This window comes from Lutra lutra, chromosome 13 (assembly GCF_902655055.1).
Source record: "Lutra lutra chromosome 13, mLutLut1.2, whole genome shotgun sequence".
NCBI lineage: Eukaryota > Metazoa > Chordata > Mammalia > Carnivora > Mustelidae > Lutra > Lutra lutra.
In genome coordinates this window covers 68,672,791-68,697,029 of record NC_062290.1, presented here as the reverse complement: position 1 = coordinate 68,697,029, position 24,239 = coordinate 68,672,791, and the positions used below count along the sequence as shown (strand labels likewise).

Sequence of the window (24,239 nt, the reverse complement as noted above, 5' to 3'; positions counted from 1 at the left end):
TCATGAAGTGGCCAATGAAGGCAGGGATTATCACTGTTTAATGTATTCTAGCCAAGTCTCATGAGTAGGACACATGTAAGCAGCTCAGCTAGATGTCGGGCCCATGGTGCTCAGTACAGTACCCACATGCACTTCCTCCAAGAAGAGTGTTTCCCTCTTAAACATACTTTCCTAAAAAGGCAAGTAAACTCTTTTTTTTCTAAATAACCCCTCTAGTTTTATCTTGCAGGTGAGGAAAGGGGCGGGAGGGAGAGTGTGGCTCTAGCTAATAGAAACTGCTTGAAACTACGGCTTATAAAAAAGTCTACTCCAGAGCAGACCGAATTGCTGCTGTCATGCCTTCTGAACACTGCCAAGTTACGTTAAGTCTCCGTCCCTCAATTTACTCACCTGTAAAGTGGGACAGTGAGTGTATAGCTCATAAGAACGCTGTATGGATTAAATGAAATAATCCAGTAAAGTGGTAAGAATCCTGCTCAGCACACAGTTAGAGCTCAATAAATATTAGCTATTATTGTTGTTAGAAATGAGAATGTGCAAAGGAAAAGATCACGGGTTTGGGGTCAGATACACCTTCACTGATCAAAGGAATACTGATGACTCTATATTCTACCTGTGTGACATTGGCCAAACCTGCTTAATGCTCTGTGCTTCAGTATTCCCGTCTATAAATTGAGGATAAAACCACTTACCACAAAGGCTGCTATGAGAATCACATGAAATAATGCATGTAAGTGTCTGTTTCAATAAAAATGTTAGTACCCTTCTGCCTCCAAGGAGCAGCTAACTGCTTGTACTAGGGTTAGGCAGAGGCTGGTCTGGACCCACTCATTCACCCTCGCCTTTTGCCCCCTCCCTCTCTCTGGATTCCTCCATGGAAAATGCAAGATAGTTCCATGTCAGGACCTCAAGCCAACGGTAAAACATGAGATAAAAAACATTTAAGCCCCTGCACACATACACATGTGCAAACCAGCATGCCATTTTAAATGTATCGTTGAACTTCCAATTAGGAAATCCCACACCGAACAAAACCTGGAAGTGGAGGTAAACATTAGGAGGTTTAATAGCTAACCTTTCCAACACAGTTCTTTAACAAGAAGAATCAGAGAATAACAGAAAGAGAACACAGAGAGAGCTGGATTTAAACCCTGGCTCTACCACTTACTACCTACGTGACTTTGATCCAATTACATACTTGGAGTGTTTCTTCCTCATCCCTCACAAAGCACTATCATCTATTTCATAGAAGATATCAATGTCATGATGAAGACTAAAGGAGATAATGCATCTCTAAGTCCTAGCTGGTCTGGTACATGGCTGGTCATAAGACATGGTAACTGTTAGTGGGAAATTTGAAGGATAAAGCCAGACTACAGAAGTTGACACCAATAACTGGGGACTAACCAAAAACTCCTTCAGTTCTCGCCTTTAGCACAAAAATTTCTAGGGGGAAAATGAGCGATATTGTCAGTAATTGTGTCACTACATAGAAGCATTCAGACCACAATTACAATCTTTTTTCACTAGCCTGAAATAGCAAAGCCCTTGCATAATTAAAAGGTTAAGTTCTTCTTTCACTTTTTATAGAAATTTTCTTATGTTTGATAAGTACTTTGTGTTACAGATTCCTTTAAATGGTATCTGATTTCCCTTTCTGACTATTTTTAACAGTACTGTTGGACATGTGAGTTTTCTTCTTCTTTTTTTTTTAATCATAAGCCACCTCACATCCCTCTGGGATGTAGACAGAAGATAAATTATAAACGTTACATATATATGGTAAAATGGGACACTGATGTATTTTCACACAGGCCACTTAAATTTCTTAGTTGCTTAGTAGCTTCCAAAGCCATTAGAGAAGAGAGGTTGAGAAGCTGCAGGGGAGAAAGCAAGGAGAAAAAAGTAAGCTAATAAGATAGGAAGAAACCATGACTGTTATCCCAGGGACTTCCCATATGGTAGAAGTACTGACAGTGGGGAACTAGGCAAAATATAATTAAAAATACAATCGCTTTAAAAAAAAAATTCTGAAGTCCAAATGCGGGAAGCAATATAGTTTCATATGAGAAAAAAATGTGGTACATGAAATTAAAATAGGATGAGAGAAACTTTACAGAATGCACTCAATAATTTAATGGCTCTAAGCAGGGAGAGGAAGAGGCATTCAAGAGAAGGAAATCATATTAATGAAGCAAATGATAAGGGGGATGAGGAAAGCTTTTATACGCCTATAGCAGAGAGCGATCACGGCAGAGAAAGTAAGCCTATTAGTAAGGAAGAGAACCGTGGCTAAAAATCTTAAAAGGACTGAGTTACTGAAGTGCTTGCAGAACTGCTCTTTCGAGAGAGAGGAGGAGCAGACAAATGGAATCACGAACAGGAGGTGACTCAAGTCAGATCAGGGCATCCGGTGGTATGGATCCCAAGCCAGATCTTGCAAACTCATTAAGTTCCCTATTGCCTACGCGGGAGAAAGACAGTTTGCTAATTAATGAACTGTGCTCATTATTTCAATGTAAGAAGGAGGATTTGCTTAGATTCATACATTTTAGTCAAAAGGAGGGACATACTTTATTTTACAAGCATGTTTGAATTTCAAACCTGGAGGCTTAACATGCAACTGAGCAAGGCAGAAGGCCTTAGTTTTGGTTTTGGGGGGGGCAGAAAAAAAAATGGGTCAGCCAAAACCTGTGTGGTAGGTGGGGATAAAATATGAATATGGCAAAATGTTTCAAAATAAAAACACAGGGAATAAAGAACTTACTCCTACAGCTCTCTCCTAGGGATTCAAGAAAATATGCCCAGACCCTTTTCCCTCAAATACTACCTCCTTAGCTCTATCCATAATCCTCTACCTCTATCCCTAAACTCAACCAAAGCTTGGGAGTCAATCTCTTAATAACTAATTTGTCAAACCTCAAAGTAACATTTGGCTTCTGTTTCTCCTCTGTAGAACCCTGAGACCTGAAAGGCTATTAGGACCCAGCAGACAGGATAAGAATGTGTGATGCAGAGCTAGTATTTATACAAAGAAACAAAAAATTTAAACATTCTCCCAATCTTCCAGATCTCTCTAAAATAATCTCTCTAAAATAGGATGCATTACTCTAAGAAAGAAGAAAGAAGCTATAAGCAAATATGACTGGAAGCCTAGAAGAGTCCTGTCAATAAGCATTTATCGAGCACAATCAAACAGAAGATGTCATGCAGGGGACGAAAGAGTTATAAGACATCAAGTTTACCCTGAAAGACCTGACATGTTCTCAAAAGATCAGAAAACAATGAGGTGTGAGGAAGCAAGATCAGAGAGGTTCAGTTTCACGGGCAGCTGGAACAATGAATAAAAGAAATAAAACACATGGGCAAGGAATGCTAGACACCGAACCCAGCTTGGCCTCAAACGATCCTTATGATTGTGGGGAAGTCACTTTAAATACCGAGACTCAGTTTCCCTACCTGTCACAAGGCTTGAACTAGATTAATCTATAAAGCCCTCTCCTCGTCCCGAATTTTATGACCCTAAGGAAAAGTAGGTAGAGAGTAAAATGTTTCAGACTATACTTGGAGGAAGTAGGATAAACACATTGGGTCCAGCACAGTGACCGAGGATACAAAAAACAAGAGTGGATTAAAAGCAAATCGATTCAAACTTTAAAAACAGTTTAAATGGCAAATTTTACATTATGTGTATTTTACCATAATCCCCCCCCCCCAAAAAAAAAGGAATGAAACAAAGATTTGACAGAAAGGAGACAGGTATTTGGATCAGGTAACCTCAGGGTAATTTTTGGCATGCTATTCCTACTCTCTGATCCTGCCAGAGCTCAGACCATTGCACAGATGACTAAACACTGCAGTCAGTCTTTGAGTCTTTCACTTTGTGCTGCATGCTCAACAATAGTTAATGAGGTAGAAACACTATGCGCTGGGAAATAGACTAGTGCTATAAAATAAAAAAGGTCCTTGAAAGTGGTCTGAAGGGACAACGTATGCAATGTCGTCTCCTACTCCCAGCTCTAGTCCAGAGCCTTCTCCAAAACTCCCAACTCTGCCTTTCCCACTGCTAATCTTTACCCACACCCTACCTCTCCCAAACTCATCTTCTCATTCCACATTTCCGAAGGCCATTTTCCTTTCCTCCATCTACCCTGTCTGCCTTTGTAGTATCGTTCCTTACCAGACTGCACATGTAAGAGTACGGAGTAGAGCGGACTCCTCGGTCTCCCTTATCCACGCTTCTGGCCATCACTTTCGCCTCCTAACTGCACCAGAGGAAGTAAGAATGCTAAACTGTTTGCTTAGAATCTGAAATCCTGACGAGACCACTTTCTCCTGGCAGGTGAGGTTACTGTGTCCATGTTCCAAACAACAACTTTTCTATAGTTCCAACTCCAGGCAAAAAGGAAGGACTATTCTTGAGGCCTCGCCTTCTAGAGCTCTTCTCTTCCAGGTCCAATCCTACCACTGTGTAACCTAGACAAGTTACTTAACAAAGCCATGTGCCTCTGTTTTCTTATCTGTAAAATGAGAATGATGTTAACAACAGCAGCGACTTCATTGTATAGCTGTGAAATGTAAATGTTTCTGCGTCACATGCAGAATAGTCCCGAGTCCACAGTAAGCAGCACCCGGTATCAGGAGTACGTGGTAGGGCGTCACTACTGTCCATGTGAGCACTCCTATCAGGGCCAAGGAACCTCCTCTTTCCTGCCTCATCTGGGCAGAGAGGGTCCAGATGGATCTCTTCTCACTCATATCTCTTTCCCTAGAAACAGAATGGAGTCACACTGTCCAACATGGGAAGGATCTTCAGGCCATGTGGCCCACGTTTCATTCTACAAGTTGTTTTTACCAAGGAGCTCTTCACTGAGTATAATCAGGTGACTTTCTGGCTCCTAACACAGTGCTTTGTTTATCCATCTCATTCTTGTTCCTTCACGTATACAGAAATTGTGGTTTGGAACTTACAAGCTGCGGTCAGATTTGATCTGAAAAGCCCTACTCTGAACCCTCATACAAGAACCTCTTAGTCATCCTTACTCTGCTTCCCCCTTGTCTGCAACATCGATGACACTCTCTCCTCTTCTTTATCACGACGCTATTTCAGGTTTTCCACATGTTCCCTGGACTATTCCATCAGCCTCCAAAGCGGACCCTCTTTATAATGCATTATAAACCATCTATAACATCGGTTACCAGGGCCATCCTTCTAAACCCGGTCACATCATTTCTTGCTTACAACCCTTCAGTGATTGGGGGACCTGGGTGGCCAAGTCAGTTAAGCGTCTGACTCTGATCTCCACTCAGGTCATGATCTCAGGGTTGTGAGACTGAGCCCTGTGTCAGGTCCATGCTGGGTGTAGAGGCTGCTTGAATTTCTCTCTCCCTCTCCATCTACCCCTCCCCTGTTCACCCTCTTCTAAAAAAAGAAAGAAAGAAAGAAAGAAAGAAAGAAAGAAAGAAAGAAAGAAAGAAAGAAAACGAACTCTTCAGTGGTTTACTGGCACTTAAAACAGGAATCCCAACCCTGGCTGAACACTGCAAACACAGAGATTAAGTCAGAATCAGAGGAGGGACCCAGGAAAGAGTATTCCAAATTCTAGCTGCTTCTGATAATCAACTTGTCCAAAATGAGAACCACTTGACTGCTACCTTATTGGAAAACAGAAATTTAGAAGTATAATGCTACATGCAACTTTTTTAAAGAACAGAGTAAATGTATGTCCAGTGATTTCAAAATATTGATAAAAGTTCAAATGTGGAAGATGAGCATGGAAGGCGGGCCTGGAAAAACCCTGGATGTAAGGGAGGAAATAAAGGTACAAATATTTATGAAGAGGTGAATGCGTGTAAGTAAAAAGATTAATGGTGAAGATGAATGAAATGAGACAAGGTCTTAAAATATTTCAAAGCATTACATAAATAAATATTTCAAAGGATAGGTATCAAGGAATGAGCAAAGAACTGCAAGTAAGGACAATGAATAAAGATTTGGCTTGAATATTCAGCCCCAAGATGACAGAAGCAGCAGACACCATGAGGTTAAAAGAGTATTCTAGTTCTAGTACTAGAACTAGTATTCTAGTTCCTATTCTACCTTTGCCACATATTACCAGTATTCTATTCTTGGACAAGCTAATATTTAACCTTGCTACACCTTGCTTGTAAGCTGGGGAGAAAACCTATTTCATAAGGTAAATGGGAGAATTTAATGAGATGAATACATACAAAAGCATCAAGTGTAGGATAATCTCAACAAACGTTTGATGAATATTTCTCTGAAAAGAACGAAATCCTAAAGAAAAAAAAAAAAACTTCTAAAAACCATACAAAAAAAATACACAGAAGACAAAAAACTTTGTTCTACTGCTGTGTCTGTATGGCAACAGAACCTGGAAATTTCTCCAGTTCCCACATGGCAAAATGTGAGGTAAGCTCAACTGTATGAGACTAATCCATTAAAAAAAAAAAAAAAATCATTCCAAAACAAGTAACACTATGCCTGCATTTAAAAGTACACACAGTGGGTCTTAATTACCATGGCACTGAAATCAAGGTTCTATTAATTACCATTGCATTAAAATGTGTCAGTGAACAGATAGCTCCCTACTCTAAGTCACTCCCAAATCAGCCTATCAACATTAATGACTGCACTTTCCCGAGCTCTTTTAGCATAGAAAATCAAAAGCACATGGAGTGGCAGGTACATGTTTTTATAAACATAATTTTGAAAGGTCAGCTGCCATCCATCTCGGGAATAATTCAGGGAGTAGGGAGAGTCTGTGCTAATTCTGTTACCAAAAAAAAAAAAAAAAAAAAAACTTTCCCACACTCGACACGCACACTGCATTTCAGGAACTACTCCATTAAACTAAGTAGGCTCCTGAAAAACATTTTCCAAGTCCTAAGTGAGGAAATGGGTATTCTGATGTCTTCTAAATATCTTAGGTTTCATGAAACTGAGCCATCTATTTAAAACGAACTTTCCTCATTTTATTTGCTTTATTATATCTCTTTAAAGTCGGCTGCTTTCTTTTCCTTTCTTCGGGTGCGTAACAGGTCCCTGCAATTATGCCTTTTTGTCGGGATTAGGGTGGTTCTCTGGTTTGCAAATGGCATTTGCAGCGAGCAGTTGCAGAGGACACAGAATCAGATTATCCTTAAAGAAGCTCTACAAAAGATATGGGGAAATGAGGCTTAAAAACACTCATACATTTGTGAAAAAAGGCTGCCAGAGGTATTTATGCTTTAGTTGTAAAGACTAAGAAAGAGAGCATAATACCCGGCTGCAGAGTCCCTCTGAGAAAGGGGAAAGGGACTGGCAGAAGACAGCACTGTCCTGGAAATGAAGAGGGCAGGGCTCTGGTACCAGCTCTCCCATGAACTAACAATGTGGCCTTGGCATGGTCATTTCCATCTCCGGGTTTGATGCTTTCCATCTGAGGAATGAGGGGAATAAACCAGATGGGGATTTCCAAGCCTGTTCTAACTCGAGCTGGCTTTAAAACCCTGTTTTCACCCCGTTTTTTCCCAGCCCAGCACACCTGCAGTGACTCTCCAGTCCCTGAAGCCTGTGTCAGAAATCCTGCCGGGGAGGGTGCGGGTGCCATTTGAAAAAGCCCCCCCCCCCGACACTCTGCACCAGGGGCTCTGGTCCTCCACCCTCGACACCCAGTGGAAAATCACCAAGTCCCTGATCTCCAATGGAGAGATGCCACCCTTTACAGCAGGCAGCGGGGGCCGAGTATGGGCAGAAGCAGAGAGCAGCCAGCCTCCTCTCTAGGAAGAACTAAAAGATGTCAGATTTGGAAACACTGTAGACATCCTCTGGCACAAACTCTAAGTGTATATAAAAGAACACCAAATCCCCCAGGGGCACACTGGTGCAAAAACCTAGTCAGGCTTGTGTGACTGGGTTGGATACATACTCAGGACTCAGGGGCCAGGGCTCTGCTCAACACTCCATCAAGACCACAATTCACAGAAATTTAGGTCTCATGATCTGGCTTTCTTAAATGATCTAGTCCAGGGGACAGTTCCAATCCTCTTAATTTTATCTCATGTATCAAGGGGTACCAAATACCAACAAATTGTATATGGGACAAAAATAACCGGCTTCAATGGTCTCTGAGGACCTCCAGTCATAAGCAGTTCAGGAGGAGTTAAACATAAATCAAATAACAAGCTCCCTCTTTAGACCAGTTCCGCATCATTCCCCTGGATCATGAGGCCGCCAGGGTCTAAGGATCTGTGAGAGGGTCCTTACCATCCCAATGCAGAAGAGGATAAAGAGCAGCAGCCATGGGATGTCTGTACAGCTACGGTCCTCCAGCGGCTTCCATTCTCGTTTAGAGCTCTAACGGAAAACACACAGTAAGAGACTGGTGAGCGTTAAATGTGAAGTAGGAAGGCACAAACATACCACTTATTCCTAGATTGCTTCTTTTTTTTTTTTTTTTTAAAAGATTTTAGTTATTTATTTGACAGACAGAGATCACAAGTAGGCAGAGAGGCAGGCAGAGAGAAAGGGAAGCAGGCTCCCCACTGAGCAGAGAGCCTGATGCGGGGCTCGATCCCAGGACCCTAGGAGCATGACCTGAACTGAAGGCAAAGGCTTTATTTAACCCACTGAGCCATCCAGGCGCCCCCTAGATTGCTTCTTGCCTGACAAGTTTCTTTCTTTCTTCTTCTTCTTTTTTTTCTTTTAAGATTTTATTTATTTGACAGAGATCACAAGTAGGCAGAGAGGTAGGCGGGGGGCGGGGGGCGGGGGGAAGCAGGCTCCCTGTTGAGCAGACAGCCCAATGCGGGGCTTGATCCCAGGACCCCGAGATCATGACCCGAGTCGAAGGCAGAGGTTTAACCCACTGAGCCACCCAGGTGCCACGCCTGACAAGTTTCTTACTGAACATTTTAAGATACAACTCAAATATGTGTCACCTTTCTGGGAAGTCGTCCCTAACTCCCACTGTTCTTCCTGGCCAGGCAGACTACTGATTGCAATGCTTTTTTTGGTACCTCTATTATGGCATTTAGGATCCTGAATTGAAATGTGTTGAGCTGTGTCCCCAGAAGATCATGAGCTTCCCAAGGGAAGAGACCTCTTCTCATTTCCTGGCATCTACATGACACTGGAGGGTCCAAGATATGTACTCAGTATGAGCTTTTTAAAATGAATAAACAGGGCTCAGTTAAGTGTCTGACTCTTAATTATCAGCTCAGGTTGTGATCTCGGGCTTTTGAGTTCAAGCCCCATGTTGGGCTCCATACTGGATATAGAGTCTGCTTAAAATAAATAAAATTTAAAAAAAGAACAAATTCTTCCAACTTCAATCTTTGTGGTAGCTTTCTCTTTGAGTGTCCAGATGCTAGACTTATAGATTGTGCTTTACATGTGTCCTCTTCTAGGTAGAAAGCCCATTAAAATGAATTCCTATTCAGGGGTAGCTTCTTTTATATCTAATAAGATTCAGGAAGGAAAAACTGAATTAAAACATTTTTACAGACTGATCTGGGTAACTCCTTACCTACCATCCACAGATCTTTAACCTGTTTCCGGGAAGTTTAAAGAGTTTCTAGATCAGAGATCCCCTAACTAAAGAACTAGAAGCATTCTAAACGTGAATTTGCAAAGTATTGACTGGAATCCTGATCGTATTTTTCTTTCTTATAGCAAATAGTCTTTAAGTTTTCAAGTCATCTTACAAATTCCTTTTACCCAGAATGTAATTGAAATAACACCCCTAAGCTTTCTAATGAACAAAAATCCCAGAGCCTCACCCCCTCTGCTAGAAAAATAAACAGAAAAGGCAGAGAGATGGTAGTCTTGGGAAACCTACGGGAAAAGTTCCTGTAAGACGACGACTGTGGCCTCCAATGGCTTCCATGACAAGATCAGGAAGCCTTCTGGGAAGGCTTATCTGCAGGAAAGGGCACACAAGCAGAAGGCAGCTGGAGATAATAGGAGCCCTCTAGTATAATTAGCATTTGGAGTGCAAGAGTGAGAAACTGGTTCTCAGGTTTGCTTATTAGCTTTCCCTCCCTTTATTAAAAAAAAAAAAAAAAAAAGGTTTTAGCTAGGTACCCTTTGATAAGCTGATGAAAGGTACACATTCTTGTCTTGGGAGGTATGCATCTATTTGTGTAAATTTCAAATTTACGACCCCAGGTTAGGAAGCTCAACTTTAAAATACCTGCCTATCCAGCACCACTATCCGGGTGGGTATCCGGGTGGCTCAGCGGGTTAAGCCTTTGCCTTCGGCTCAGTTCATGATCTCAGGGTCCTGGGATCCAGGCCCACATCGGGCTCCCTGCTCAGCAGGGAGTCTACTCCCCGCCCCCCCACCCCCCGCCTCTCTGCCTACTTGTGATCTCTCTCTCTGACCAATAAATAAATAAAACTTTAAAATAAAATAAAATACCTGCCTATCAATGTTGAGGGCAGAGAGTATGAACTTCAACCCTTCCTTCCTGAACCCCTTTGTGCTAACCAGATAAATGCTTTCTCCTTGTTTAGTGCCTTATACTGTTCAATTGTTCAACAACAACAACAACAAAAAAACACACTACCCTTGATAGTTTGCTCCCAGACATCCACACAAGAAAACAAAAGAGCAGTAGTGAGTCATGGGGAAAAACCTTACCCAGAGACTCTAACTAGCATTAAAAACCAAGAGTGAGTAGGCAGTTTTTTTCCAGAGGAATGTAACACTGGAAAATGGATAAAGGGCTCTGTTCTCTCCCTGGTTCTGTCATTAGCTAGCTACATGACTTTAGATAAATTATTTTCTCTCTCTGGGTGGCAGGAAGGAGTTAGACTGGATCTCTTAGGTTCCTTCCAACTCTGAAAATCTGTGATCAGGAGGACAGTTTTGTGAAAATTTTTATTATGACCAAAAAAAAAAAAAGCTACAAAAATAATTTGACATTATTCCTTGTATTATTCAAGTTCAAGAATGCCTGTATTGTGGTCTGTGTTTTGGAAGACAGTTGCTCACAGTATGAATAAAGAATGTTTCTTTGTATTAAATAATTTCAATCTTGAGTAATACCCATTACAGTAAAATTACTTACAAACACAGAATCTGGACACCTCTTTGAAATTCATTGTATTTACTCTAAGGTAATTTCCAGAGCAACAGCTACTTTAAAATCTGATATTTGTTTATTTTAACAGTCAGGGGTGGGGTTGGGGGGGAGCTCTTGGACTGAAGGAGCAGTTTATTTATCCACAACTATTGTCTTAGTAGTTTTACCTTAGACCAACATTCTTTTTTTAATGCTTAGATTTTCACCTATAACATAAAGAAAGTGGGATTTCACTCTTGACTAGAAACATACAAAGATTCAACATGTCAACAATACAACTTACTGTGGGCCATTTCTAACCAAATATATTTAAAAAAAAAAACAAAAACAAAAACAACAACAACAAAAAACCTTTCACTGGGGATGAGAAGTGGAAAAAGGATAGGGGTTACATATAAAAAACAATGATGAAGTACAAATTAGAACAGACCACAAAGCAGGGGGCAGTCACCCTCACTCAAATAATTAAAGAATTCGCAAGGGATGGAAGGCTTGCTTCTTGGAGCTATTCTGAGGATCCTGTCACACAGTAAATACTAATTCTCGGTTATTATTCTTATTCATCAACACTCACTTTTCAGTTCCCCCTCTCCCTATTATTAAAATATCCTTTTACCAGATGGACCTCCCCAACTAAAAGAAATAAAAAAGTAAACTTGCTTTCCCCTTTGATTTATTAATATTTAACTTAACAGCAGCATATTTTCATTTTAGCTATTATTCTTAATGCTATCAGTCATTCATCATGATTAACTAGGCACTATACCCAAAGCTTTACATACTTGATGTCTTCTTTACATATTATATCTTCAGAACAGCTGGTGAAGGTATCCTTATTTCATAGATAAAAAACAACAACAAAAACTCAAGCTTAAAAGTTAAATAATCAGCCCAAGATTTCACAGCTGTGCAACTAGAATCTGAATCCAAGTACGGGACTACAAAGCCAAATCCAATGAGAATATCCTTAATTTGTACCAGTCAGTAAGGAGCAAAAAACTCCATTAGTTTTTCCTCACAACACAAAATTTGAGAGCCAAACCAATTATTTAAAATCCTATATGCACAGAGAGAGTGAGATGTTTTATGAGCCATGACATTCCTCAAGTGAGTCAAGAAGCCCAACAGTTGAAAAATTTTAATGATTCTTTAACAGATTTAACCAAGTGGCAACTGGATTTAATGCTGTCTGTTTCTTCCAATTAAAATCCACATAGACCTGGCAAAAGTAAAATGTTCTACAAAACCACTTTTAAAATGTGATTTTTATCCCTCTCTCAAATTCTACATGAGATTAATACAGGCTGTCAATAAATGTTAGGTCCCTTCCTCTTCACAGAATCTTACAATTTAGGAATTAAATAGGGTCAAAGTAATCATACCCTGCAAGCCTTGAGTGACAGTGATTGAGACTGAGGGAAGAGAGAGGCAGGGTCTAGCCCAAAGGATCACATTGATTCCCCAAAACAATTCTGTTAGTCATTATTATATATTCCTGATTTTTGTCTTTTGTAAAAGAGAAAACCAAGGTTCTGAAAAAATAACTGAAAAATCTATTTCTGAAACCTGAAACCTCAATCTTAAGTGGAGAGTTGGACACTATAAGAGTTAAGGGAATGCTAAAAATAAAAAACATGGTAACGAGATGAAGAATGCTTTTGTCAGTCTCATCAATAGACTAAACACAGCTGAGGAAAGAATCAATAAACTCAAGGATACGTCAATAGAAATTACTGAGAGGGAAACACAAAGAAAAAAAGAGTGAAAAATCAAAAACCAACAACCAAGCATCCAAGAACTATAGGGCAATATCAAATGGTCTAACATATGTGTAATTGGAATCCCAGAAGAAGGATGAATGGGACAGAGAAAATGTTAGAAGAAATAATGACTAAGAATTTTCCAAAAATTATAACAAAAGAAATTTATAACAAAATTAGCATAGTTATATTTACAAAATGTTAACAAAAGAAATCAAAGCACAGATCCAAGAAGCTCAGAGAATCCCAAGCAGGATAAATCGAGCACACATATATGTGTGTGCATACACACACAATACACACCCTACATATATTCAAACTGTTGGAAACCAAAAATACAGAGATCATCTTGATGGCAGTGGACAGGGGCGGGGCACAAGGATTAAACAAACGTCTTGTCAAAAACTATGCAAAGCAAAAAACTATGCAATGACATCTTTAGATTACTGAAAAAATTTTTTAAAAACAACCAGCACACCAGGGGTACCTGGATGGCTCAGTTGGTTAAGCACCTGCCTTCAGCTCAGGTCATGATCTCAGCATTCTGGGATCAAGCCCCATGTTGGGCTTCCTGCTCAATGGGGAGTCTGTTTCTCCCTCTTCCTCGGTCCCACCCCCACCTCACTCATGCCCTCTCTCTTTCTCTAAAAAAATCTCTCTTAAAAAAAAAAAAAAAGAAGCCAAAAGAACCAACACTATTAACCCAGAATCCTATACCCCTCAAAAAAATGTTTCTCAGAAATATTTTTTCAAACAAAAATTTAAGAATTTATTAGCAGCAAACCTCAACTACAAAAAAGTTTTTAAAAATTCTTCAGATTGAAAGAATAAAATACCAGACAAATTTCAATGTACACAAAGAAACAAAGATTCCCAAAAATGGATAAAGTTAAAGAGTGAAATTTCCCATAATAAAGTTTTTAAATTATTTATTTATCTGAGAGAGAGCGAGAGAGAGAGAATGTGAGCAAGGGAAGGGGCAGAGGGAAAGGGGAACAAGCAGACTCTCTGAGCATAGACCTGGAAGCAGGGCTCAATCCCAGGACCCTGAGATCATGACCTGACCAGAAATCAAGAGTCAGTTGCTCAACTGACTGAGCCAGGCGCCCGAAAGTTTTGTTGTTGTTGTTTTTAATTAAAAAGATAAGGGTGTGATTATATGTGTACAAGGACATTTACCCTATAGTCTTTTTACTTACATAAGGTCAATATCTAGGAATTGTAATTTTTAATACTAGTACTAGACCATAAAAAATAATTCTCAGTCAGACCACAACCGACCTCCATCTTATGTTTTTTTTTCTAAAAAGATTTATTTATTTATTTTGAGAGTGAGAGCGCACGTACGCATGAGCAGGAAAATCAAGCGTACTCTGCGCTGAGCACAGAGCCCGATGCAGGACTTGAGCTTTCGACCCTGAGATCACGACCTGAGCCAAAATCAAGAGTCCGACATTTAACCAATTGAGCCACCTGACCTCTACCTCATGTTTATGTTTTATTATATTCATATCCGTAAAGATAGGGAAGAACAATGTTTAATATCTTCACATTCCTTCTTACATTTTGCCCATCATAGATGGAAAGAAAGAAAGGGAGGGAAGGAAGGGGAGGGGAGGGGAGGAGGGAGGAAGGAAGAAAAGCTTCCACCGTATCTCTTACAGAAGTCTTAGCACAGGCAGCTGTGTCCTAGACTCCACATTCACTCTGAGCCCCAATACCTAAAACCATCTGATGAATCTGATGTGGTATAGCAGGGATATGTACTTTTTTTTTTTTTTAAAGATTTTATTTATTTATTTGACAGAGAGATCACAAGCAGGCAGAGAGGCAGGCAGAGAGAGAGGAGGAAGCAGGCTCCCTGCTGAGCAGAGAGCCCGATGCGGGGCTCGATGCGGGGCTCGATCCCAGGACTCTGAGATCATGACCTGAGCCGAAGGCAGCGGCTTAACCCACTGAGCCACCCAGGCGCCCCAGGGATATGTACTTTTTAAACCTGTAATGTTATGACCTAAATTTCCACGTTATTTCTAATGAAAACATGGCTCCTGAGTGAATGTATTACAGATAATAGTAACACACAAAGCTTTGGACAAATGATATGTTATAACCAGTCAGGTCAAATCAGGTATCACTGGAGGGCATCAGCAGTAAGTAGGGCAGGCAGGGTGGACCACGGGTAGGAAAAGGCTGGCAGATGTGAATCTAGTTCATGGAAGTGGACAGGGCAGAAAGGATTGGGAAAAAATGAAAAGATCAGAGAGGTAATACCAACAATCCAGAAATGAGACAAGCAGGCCTCAAACACGAAGTCAAGGAGGGTCCAGGTAGTCACAAGACAGATACCCAGGTGATATCTAACAGCAAGGACTGAATGTTTCCAGCCTCTTTTCATACTCTCTGCTTACTCTCTGTATGACTTTCTCCTAATTAAGATAAAAGTACGAAGCTTCCCCAAAAGATTCTTACACTAATCTAATAACAGTATTTCCTAATGCTATGAATCTTTCCTTGACACACCAGACTTGTGTAGACATGATTCGAAAATAATGAAAAATGTGCTACAAAAAAAGAGCACAATTACACTAAGAAGTTACTCAATTTTCAGACAATACTCTCAGGCATTCTGTTGATTCTTCAGATCGATACTGAGTGCCACACAATGTACCCGAGATTCAAAGCCAAGTAAGATAGCCCCATCCTCACTGAGCTCCAGTTTAAAAAGAGAAAGACAAATTAGATACTATGGTATCGTCAAGTGATGCCAAAATAGAGACGTGTAAAACGTAATGCAGGAAAGGAGATGTGGAACTGTTGAGTAAACGTTTGTGAGATCTGTTGAAATGACCTCGCAAATTCTGAAGCAAACACTGAAAAATGATCCTTCGGTGTCTGAAATAGAATGTGTTTTGTGCCCAAAACATACTGAAAATTCTCGCTCTCCATGGTGCGGAAATATTGACTGCCAAATAAGAATTACTCCACTCAGAAGTGTTCAGTCGTAAACAAACAGAACATTAAGTTGGCTTAAAAATACAAAAATCAGCCATTCCTTTGCTTTGTTTCCATTAAGATTTCTTTCTACTAAAGATTCTACGGTGCCTCCAGTTAGGAAGAGGCCTTCCAGTCTTTTCAGACTGAAAAGTGGTTTTCCCTTCTTTTCAGGCACAATTAGTGCAGCCCTGTACTTACTAAGCTGCTCAAATATTTTCATGTTGATGTCACTGGTGAGACTCCTAAGTCTGGTCGCAGACATCTAGAATTGCTTCAGCTGGGAATTTCGGCTGCACTAAGTGACCACAAGCTCCCTTGTCATTTCCCCTGAGTGAGCCAGGGGACTGTATTCTACATTCAAAGCAGCACTAAGCGTTAACCCAGGAGGCTGGTGTTAACCCTGCAAAGAAAGGACAAGCCAGCATCCATTCCAACACTGAGGACCAGGAGTTCACAGCTACAGCTGCCCAATACTTCTGTGTTTTGATCAATGGGGAGCTATAGCAAAAGCATTATTACTAATTAGGTACAGAAGTTCAGAAATTTGAGCAGAATCAAGATTCTTCTTATAAGGTCATCGACACATGCCTACACTCCCACATGCCAGCAATGAAAGTTAAACAGGTAAATCAGGAATTACAGGAACCTGAAGCCTCCACCTCATGAGAAGCATAAGGACACCATGTGTGGGCCTAGATCTCTGCGGCTCAGATCCATCCTTTCCATCCACGCTCCTTTCCCAGATTCCAGTGAAAAGCCAACTGTGCATGTGAAGGCCAAAGCAAGCTGAGATGTAGCCTCTCATGCAGGACAGATTCCCAGAAGGTCTCCTTGAGGTGTGTTTGCTAATGTGTTGAATAATCAAATTCCCCACTCCATCCCCCTGCAACATTGTTTTTTGGTTTTAGGGGTTTTGTTTTTTGGGTTTTTTTTGGGGAGGAACATCATGGTCTCTCTACTGCCTGGATAAACAGACCACCTCCAAAATTGACTCCATAGTTCCAATGGCTCTGCTACAGTGTTCATTGTCCTGGCTGCTCTTTGGCACATCCAGAAAGCCTCTAAGGTAGTCCCTGAATGCATCTCCAAGGTGACTGCCACTAGATAGCCGTGTGATTTAAATTACACATGTGGCAAACACTGGGCTATCTGTAAGGACTTTATTTTGTTCATGCCAGTCTGTTTTACACAAAAATCTCCAGTATTAAAGACAAATAGTCACACACTCCAAATCTTCAAAGCTCCCTCCAAGGACATACTGCTTCATTAAATTCCCCAATAAGCTTTTATTTGTGCAGAGTAGTAACAAAAGAATAAAAGAGCTGATGTGTATCATTTTTGCCACAATTTTCAATAGAGTGAGCAGACCTGATGAAGTTGGGCAGCAATAAAACATGGGAAGCTTTCAGCCTTCTGTTCATAGCACCTGCAAATAAAATCCTGTAATAGGATTTTGAAAGACATTGCCTGCCCTTTGGGAAAGCTCTCTCAAGGATTTGGAGTGCATAACTACTTACAGTTACCATAAGTAATCCGTTTCATTTGCTAAGCCTGGTGATGGCAATTTATATTTGAAAGGTAAAAATAAAAGCATGATTTTAACAGGCAGTTAAAGGTAATAAGATACATTGAGTGGAAAGATACCGGCATCTGTGTCCAACTGCTTTTCTTAGTTCATGAACTTTATGCTAAATCACAAACATTCATCCGCTGGAGAAAAAAAGGGGGAAATAGCAACTAGAGCTGCTCTATAAGTTATTTAGTTACACAGTGATAGAAAGATCATGGGGAGATAGCTCCCTTTTGTCTTCACCCTTCCTCCAACCGCCCTAAAAATAAATAAATAACTGTGGGCCTGCTACAAAGATGTTCTTCCATCAGACTTCTCAGTGGCTATCTTTCTTGCCATGAACACATGATAATTAGTGGGCAGAGGCCAAACCATCCTGCTCTGCAACACAGCTACTAGCATCTTTCACCGTATCATCAATGAAACATGTCAAAATTATCCAGACAAGCTTTGTCTGCCATCCTCAAACTGTATTTCTAACCTGTCTTTCTTCTCAATCAGTGGTGAGCAATGTTTTTAACTTGAAATTACTATTTATTTATTTTTAACTATACCATTTTTATGCCTTCATTCCCACCCCACCATTACATCCCACAAGTGTTAGAATGTATTCGGTACCTGAAGATACCAAGGACAGACGAAAAAGACCAAAGCTCTACTTTGCACCACCTCCCTGTGACAGGACAGCCAGTTTCCAGAGTGCTAATGAGTTTTCCAGACTGCTTACTGAGTTTCCCTGTTATACTAGAAACATGTATTAAAGCAGGAGTCATAGGTACTCAGCATAGGATTCTAACTCACATCTGGCTTTCTTTCCAAGACACAGTAATAAGAACTGGCTTATGAAGTCTATACTGACTGAGGAGAAGGAATATGAAGATTACACTGACTATAACACAGTTAATGGGTGGGAGGAACTGAGTAAATGTGTTTTAAGTCAGAATTAGAAAGGTGCCTGGGTGGCTCATTCACTTGAGCATCTGCCTTCGGCTCAGGTCGTGATCCTGGGGTCATGGGATGGAGCCCTGTCTCAGGGTCCCAAATTAGCAAGAAGTCTGCTTCTCCCTCTGTACCACCCCCTGCTCATGCTCTCTCTCTCTCAAATAAATTAGTAAATAAAATCTTTAAAATAAAAATTAAAAAATCAGAATTAGATATTGCCTTTGCCAATGAAGAGGTTTTTAGGTTCACAGTAAACATGCACAGAAACAATATATGTTCAACTCCATGGCAGTGCATAAGAACTCTTAAGTGGCCAAATTCCTATAATAGCTTAAAAATTTTTGGAACTCTCAAAATATGGATTCGATTCCTTTCCTTTGTGCTCCTATAACCCGATTATGTATATACCCCCATTACAGTAATCATCATTTCACATTATAATTGTTTTCCTAATAGATTACAAACTTCTTGAAGGTAAGCATAACATTCTTCCCCCCGCCCAGTAAATCATGAATCAGCACTGTTTACAGTTGGCACTTAAAGTTCTTTAAGTGAAAGCCTATTCCATGTAAAACAATGTGTATAGGGGCATCTGGGTGGCTAAGTCAGTTAGGCATCAGCCCTCGGCTCAGGTCATGGTCCCAGGAGTCCCAGGATAGAGCATCCCGCCCTTGGGCTCCTTTCTCAGTAGGGAGTCTGCTTCTCCCTCTCCCTCTGCTCCTCCCTAAAGCTCTCTCTCTCTCTCAAATAATAAAAAAAAAATCTTAAAAACAAAACAAAATAATGTGTACAGAATCTTCCTCTAAGGGAGCAAACATACAATGACCATTCTTCCCACTCTACTGCCTACTTAGGGGCAAGGACTTGTTGGTTTTATTCACTGCTACATCCTCAGTAGATGAACTGCGTCTGGCACACAGCTCTAACTTTCTTTAATGAATGAATGAACAAGGCTAGGTCCCTCCCTTACCACTGGTGCGACATGTTACAGCAAACACCCTTACTGTCTCTCCTGCATGAGATCACATCCCTAAAAAGCACTGTACTGCATCATAGGCTGGAGCTTTCTCTGAGAGATATTATATAGTATGGTATTCCCCAAAGATGTTTATTAACAAATCTACAAGAAAAATAAATTCCAGATTTAAATAAGTTCCAGAAATGCTAACAAAATCTATTATTTCAGGTGGGATTGGTCTGAGACCTTACTGTGAGACTCTCAAAAACTTATGGGGTCATGGGAGACATGAATACAGACAGTGCCAACCTCTCTAACAATATATTTCTGGAAACCAGAGCACAAGAGTTCATGCTCCCACTGAAAACCACTTTCAGAAGTGAAGGTGGGTAGTGTTAGTGGGACTATGCTAAAACTGAAAGCAATTTAAACTGGTTAGATATTTTTGCAAAGTATTTGACAATACATTTCAAAAAGCCAAGGAAATAATCTAAAACATTAAAAGAGCTGCACATAAGATGTTCAATACAGCTCTATTATGCAGAAAGAACTAGAAATTAACAGAAAATAGTTAAATATGAGAATGGAATATGAAGCAATTACAAAAATACAAAGAGTTTGCACTGTAACATATAAAAATGATAATGATAACAAGTTGTATTTAAAAACATGTATGAGGGGCACCTGGGTGGCTCAGTGGGTTAAAGCCTCTGCCTTTGGCTCAGATCATGATCTCAGGGTCCTGGGATCGAGCCCCACGTCAGGCTGTCTGCTCAGCAGGGGGCCTGCTGCCTCCTCTCTCTCTGTCTGCCTCTCTGCCTACTTGTGATCTCTATCTGTCAAATAAATAAATATTAAAAAAATGATATGAATAAATCTTAAAAAAATAAAAAAATATAAACATGGTATGAAATTGTATCTTATGCTCTGGCTCTACAACTTGTAAGACAGCATATGAAAATGTACAAGCACTAGAAGGAGATAGTGCAATTTTTAAATAGTTTGACTTATGATGCATTTGCCTCACTTTGATTTCCATTAATGCTATTTAATTATGGAAGAAATAACAAAAAAGTAACACTGGCTCCCATTTCTCCAGATTATTCTTTTTCTTTCTCAGTATAATATCAGCTATAAACAGACACAGTGTTAAAACCACCAGAAAACATCCAGTCTTTCTATCTGACACTTACTGACAGGAGATAGAACACTTTAAACATCACTGGAAAGCTATATGCTGAGAATCAGCTAGGCAGGAACAAGGTTGTTCCTAAAGAAAGCAGGAGAAGTGGCAACATCAGACAGATAATAAGTACACTAGCAAATATTAGGTAATACATGGGTACAGTGAGAGGAAGCAACATAAACCTGGGTTCGAATCCTAGCTCCTCTTCTAAATAGAAATAGGATCAGCTGACCTGATTTGCCCACTCATAAGGTGAAGGAGACGATCCCCATACCCCATGCTGTGGTTTTCAGGACTAAACGATTTTAAGTAAAGCTCCAAGCTAGGATCAGGCCCTAAACCATTATTAATGCCCTTTCACAACTGGCAAAGGGGAAAATCTTCCCTGTGAAATATCTTAAAAATTAAATTCCCGGGGCACCTGGGTGGCTCAGTGGGTTAAAGCCTCTGCCTTTGGCTCAGGTCATGATCTCAGGGTCCTGGGATCGAGCCCCGCATCGGGCTCTCTGCTCGGCGGGGAGCCTGCTTCCCCCTCTCTCTCTGCCTGCCTCTCTGCCTACTTGTGATTTCTGTCTGTCAAATAAATAAATAAAATCTTTAAAAAAAAAATTAAATTCTCACCAATACTCATGTTAAGCATGTAAAAATGGCTCCCATGTTGCACACATTCTAAAATGTGTGCCTGAAAAAATGGAAAATTAGTTGTAAAGGAAATACAATCAGGAGAAATTAGTAAATGCACTAAATGTAGAGTAATAAATGTAGAGATAATCGCGGTAGAGTAGTAAACGTAGTAGTAAATGTATAGATAATCACAGTAAATACAAAAACAAATTAATAGTAACCTTCGAATGACAATGGCAACAAGAGCAACTAACATGCCTTCCTAGGTCTTAGGTTTTTAAGAAATACGAAGAACACCTCAATTCTAAAACCCAGAGTCAACCAAAGTATACAAAAATCCGCCCAGTGCAGAGTCTGCTTGTCCCTCTCCCTCCTGGCCTGTGGGGGCTCTCTCTCTCTCTCTCAATAAGTAAACAAACAAAATCTTAAGGAAAAAAAAGATTACCAAAAGAATGCTTTATTATCAAGTGCTTTAGTGACTGAGTGACACTACATACAGACTACAGCTTATATTACTGAGTATATTCCATGTGTCAGACACTTTACAGATACTAACCTATTTGATTTTCACAAGTCTATGAGGGTGGTACTATTATTCCCATTTTACTGATGACAGCACTGAGGCAAAGAGGGGATAAGTAGCTTGCCCAAATCACATAGCCAGTAAATAATAAAACAGCAGAGATGTGAAGCAGGTAGTTGAGCTCAATGGCTCAGGACTGCTCTGCTCCTCTGTGTTAACTGTGGTTAATATCCTGTGTGGATACTGTAGACTAGAAGATGTATGTGAAAGAGAAGAGGGAAAACAGAACAATGAGAAGCATAAAAATTATAGCAAAATTACTGTCGTACATTCTGTGGTTTATCTAAATTGATTTTTTTTTTGCACAGTTAACATTTTTCTTACAGGAAAATTATAGGCCATAACGAAGAATAACATGTTATTAACATATTTTGTATTCTGAGTTCAAAGATAATTTCCAAATGTCCAAATATTGCTGTTGATATTTGAAGTAAACACCTGCAGTGATGTCTAACAGGTAGAACCAACTGTTGTTTCTTCCTAGCCTTCTGTAACTTCCATCATATTTTGTACAACACTGTTTGGATTTCAAAAAGGAAAATAATATTAAATGCTACTTTGCTAATAAGAAATCACATACAGGAGTGCCTGGCTGGCTCAATCAGTAGAGCATGTGACTCTTGGATGTCAGTGTCACGAGTTCAAGCACCACATTGGGTATAAAGCTTACTTAAAAAAAAAAAGAAGAAAGAAAGAAGTCACATACAAATGCCCATCAGTTGATGAACGGATAAGTGCAATGTGGTATATCCATAGCATCGAATATAAATTTTAGAATAAAAAGGAGTGAAGCAGTGATATATACTACAATATGGATGAACTTTGAAAACATTAAAGTGAAAAAAGCCTGACACAAAAGGCCACATATTATATAATTCCATGTATATAAAACGTCCAGGGGGCGCCTGGGTGGCTCAGTGGGTTAAGCCGCTGCCTTCGGCTCAGGTCATGATCTCAGAGTCCTGGGATCGAGCCCCGCATCGGGCTCTCTGCTCAGCAGGGAGCCTGCTTCCTCCTCTCTCTCTGCCTGCCTCTCTGCCTGCTTGTGACCTCTCTATCAAATAAATAAATAAAATATTTAAAAAAAATAAAATAAAATAAAATTTTAAAAAATAATAATAAAACGTCCAGAATAGGCAAATCTATAGAAAGTAGTAGAGCTTGCCTAATATTGGATGGGAGTTGAGGGGAAAATGGTACATAACTACTCATGGGTTTCTTTGGGGGATGATAAAAATGTTCTAAAAGTGATTGTAGTGATGTTTACACAACTCTGAATACACTAAAAACTACTCGACAGCAAATTTTAGATGGGTGAGTTGTATGGTCTAAGAACGAAATCTCGGGGCACCTGGGTGGCTCAGTCGTTTAAGTGTCCAACTCTTGATTTCAGCATATATCATGACCTCAGGGTTGTGAGACTGAGCCCCCGCACTGGGCATGGAGGCTACTTAAGATTCTTCCTCTCTCTCTGCCCCCTTCCCCCTAAAAAGTTATGTCTCAGTAAAGTTGTTATATGTCTAAATCACAGAGAACACTTAAAAGGCAGCCATACTGGCCACTTCACATGTGGTGTTCTACTGATTTTATGACAGACATCATACAAACACTTCTAATACAGCTATATTAGATATATGACAAGAAAAAGGCAGAATAGTTTTAACTGAGAGTTGGGTCATAATGAAATTTGATGAAAGGAAGCATTTTTGTGAGCAATCAGAAATTACAAGAATTACTAGATAGAGTGCTGATTTTCACTGAGTAGTTTAATCCTCCCATGGGCAGCACAAGAGGAAAAGAGAAATAAGGCCATGCCAAACTGAATTAAAAGATAAAACAGATCAAAATAGAAAGAGAAAGTCATCTTAAAGAGACCAAAGGGCACACATGCCAAGGCAAAACTAGACTGTGGCACACCTAGGCAAAGAATGTACTTGTCTGAGAAAAGGGCCAGAAAGGGCAGGTCCATGCACAGCTCCTCTTTATTTAGCATCTAGTAAGTGGCAGGATCTGTGCTTGACCAGTTACACTGAAAAATAACAGTCTGAGAGATAAATGTTGACATCACCCTTCCAAACTGTCTTGAGCAAGAGGTGCCAGGGCAGTGGACTCTGGACTGATGGAGTGACAATTCAGGATTCTGACAGGCTGCTGCACTGTGAGTCATCTAGGCGTTTCGTTCATCTGACTGCGTGTCATCAGGCAACCTTCTGACTGTCCTCCAGCTTCTTCCCACAACTGAACAATTGATGTGCATAATCTAACTAGAGAGCTGCAGAAAAATAAAGCAACAGAGTAACAGAAGCTCCTGTGTGTGCAAAGAGTCTGGATGAATCAGTCTAGAGGAAGCTGTTAACAACTGTTACTCCACCAGGTGGGATCAGAAGGACTTTTGACTTACTTACACATTTCCATATTTGGCTTGGACCATTAAAAAAAAAAAAAAAAAAAAGGACTACTTTCCATTAATGATAAATAGGATAATTTTAAAATAAATAAATAAGTAAATAATTTGGGTTTACCTTAATACT

At 40.1% G+C, this 24,239-nt stretch overlaps 1 protein-coding gene across 3 annotated transcripts in view; it reads right to left on the bottom strand.

The window, feature by feature from the left end:
- SLC44A1 (solute carrier family 44 member 1) overlaps positions 1-24,239 on the bottom strand; it is a 203,236-nt gene that overhangs the window by 138,224 nt on the left and 40,773 nt on the right. For all 3 annotated transcript variants that reach the window (XM_047699922.1, XM_047699921.1, XM_047699920.1), the window contains exon 2: positions 8,270-8,359. In XM_047699922.1, coding sequence (XP_047555878.1) covers positions 8,270-8,359 — 90 coding nt within the window. The remainder of the gene's footprint in view (positions 1-8,269; positions 8,360-24,239) is intronic.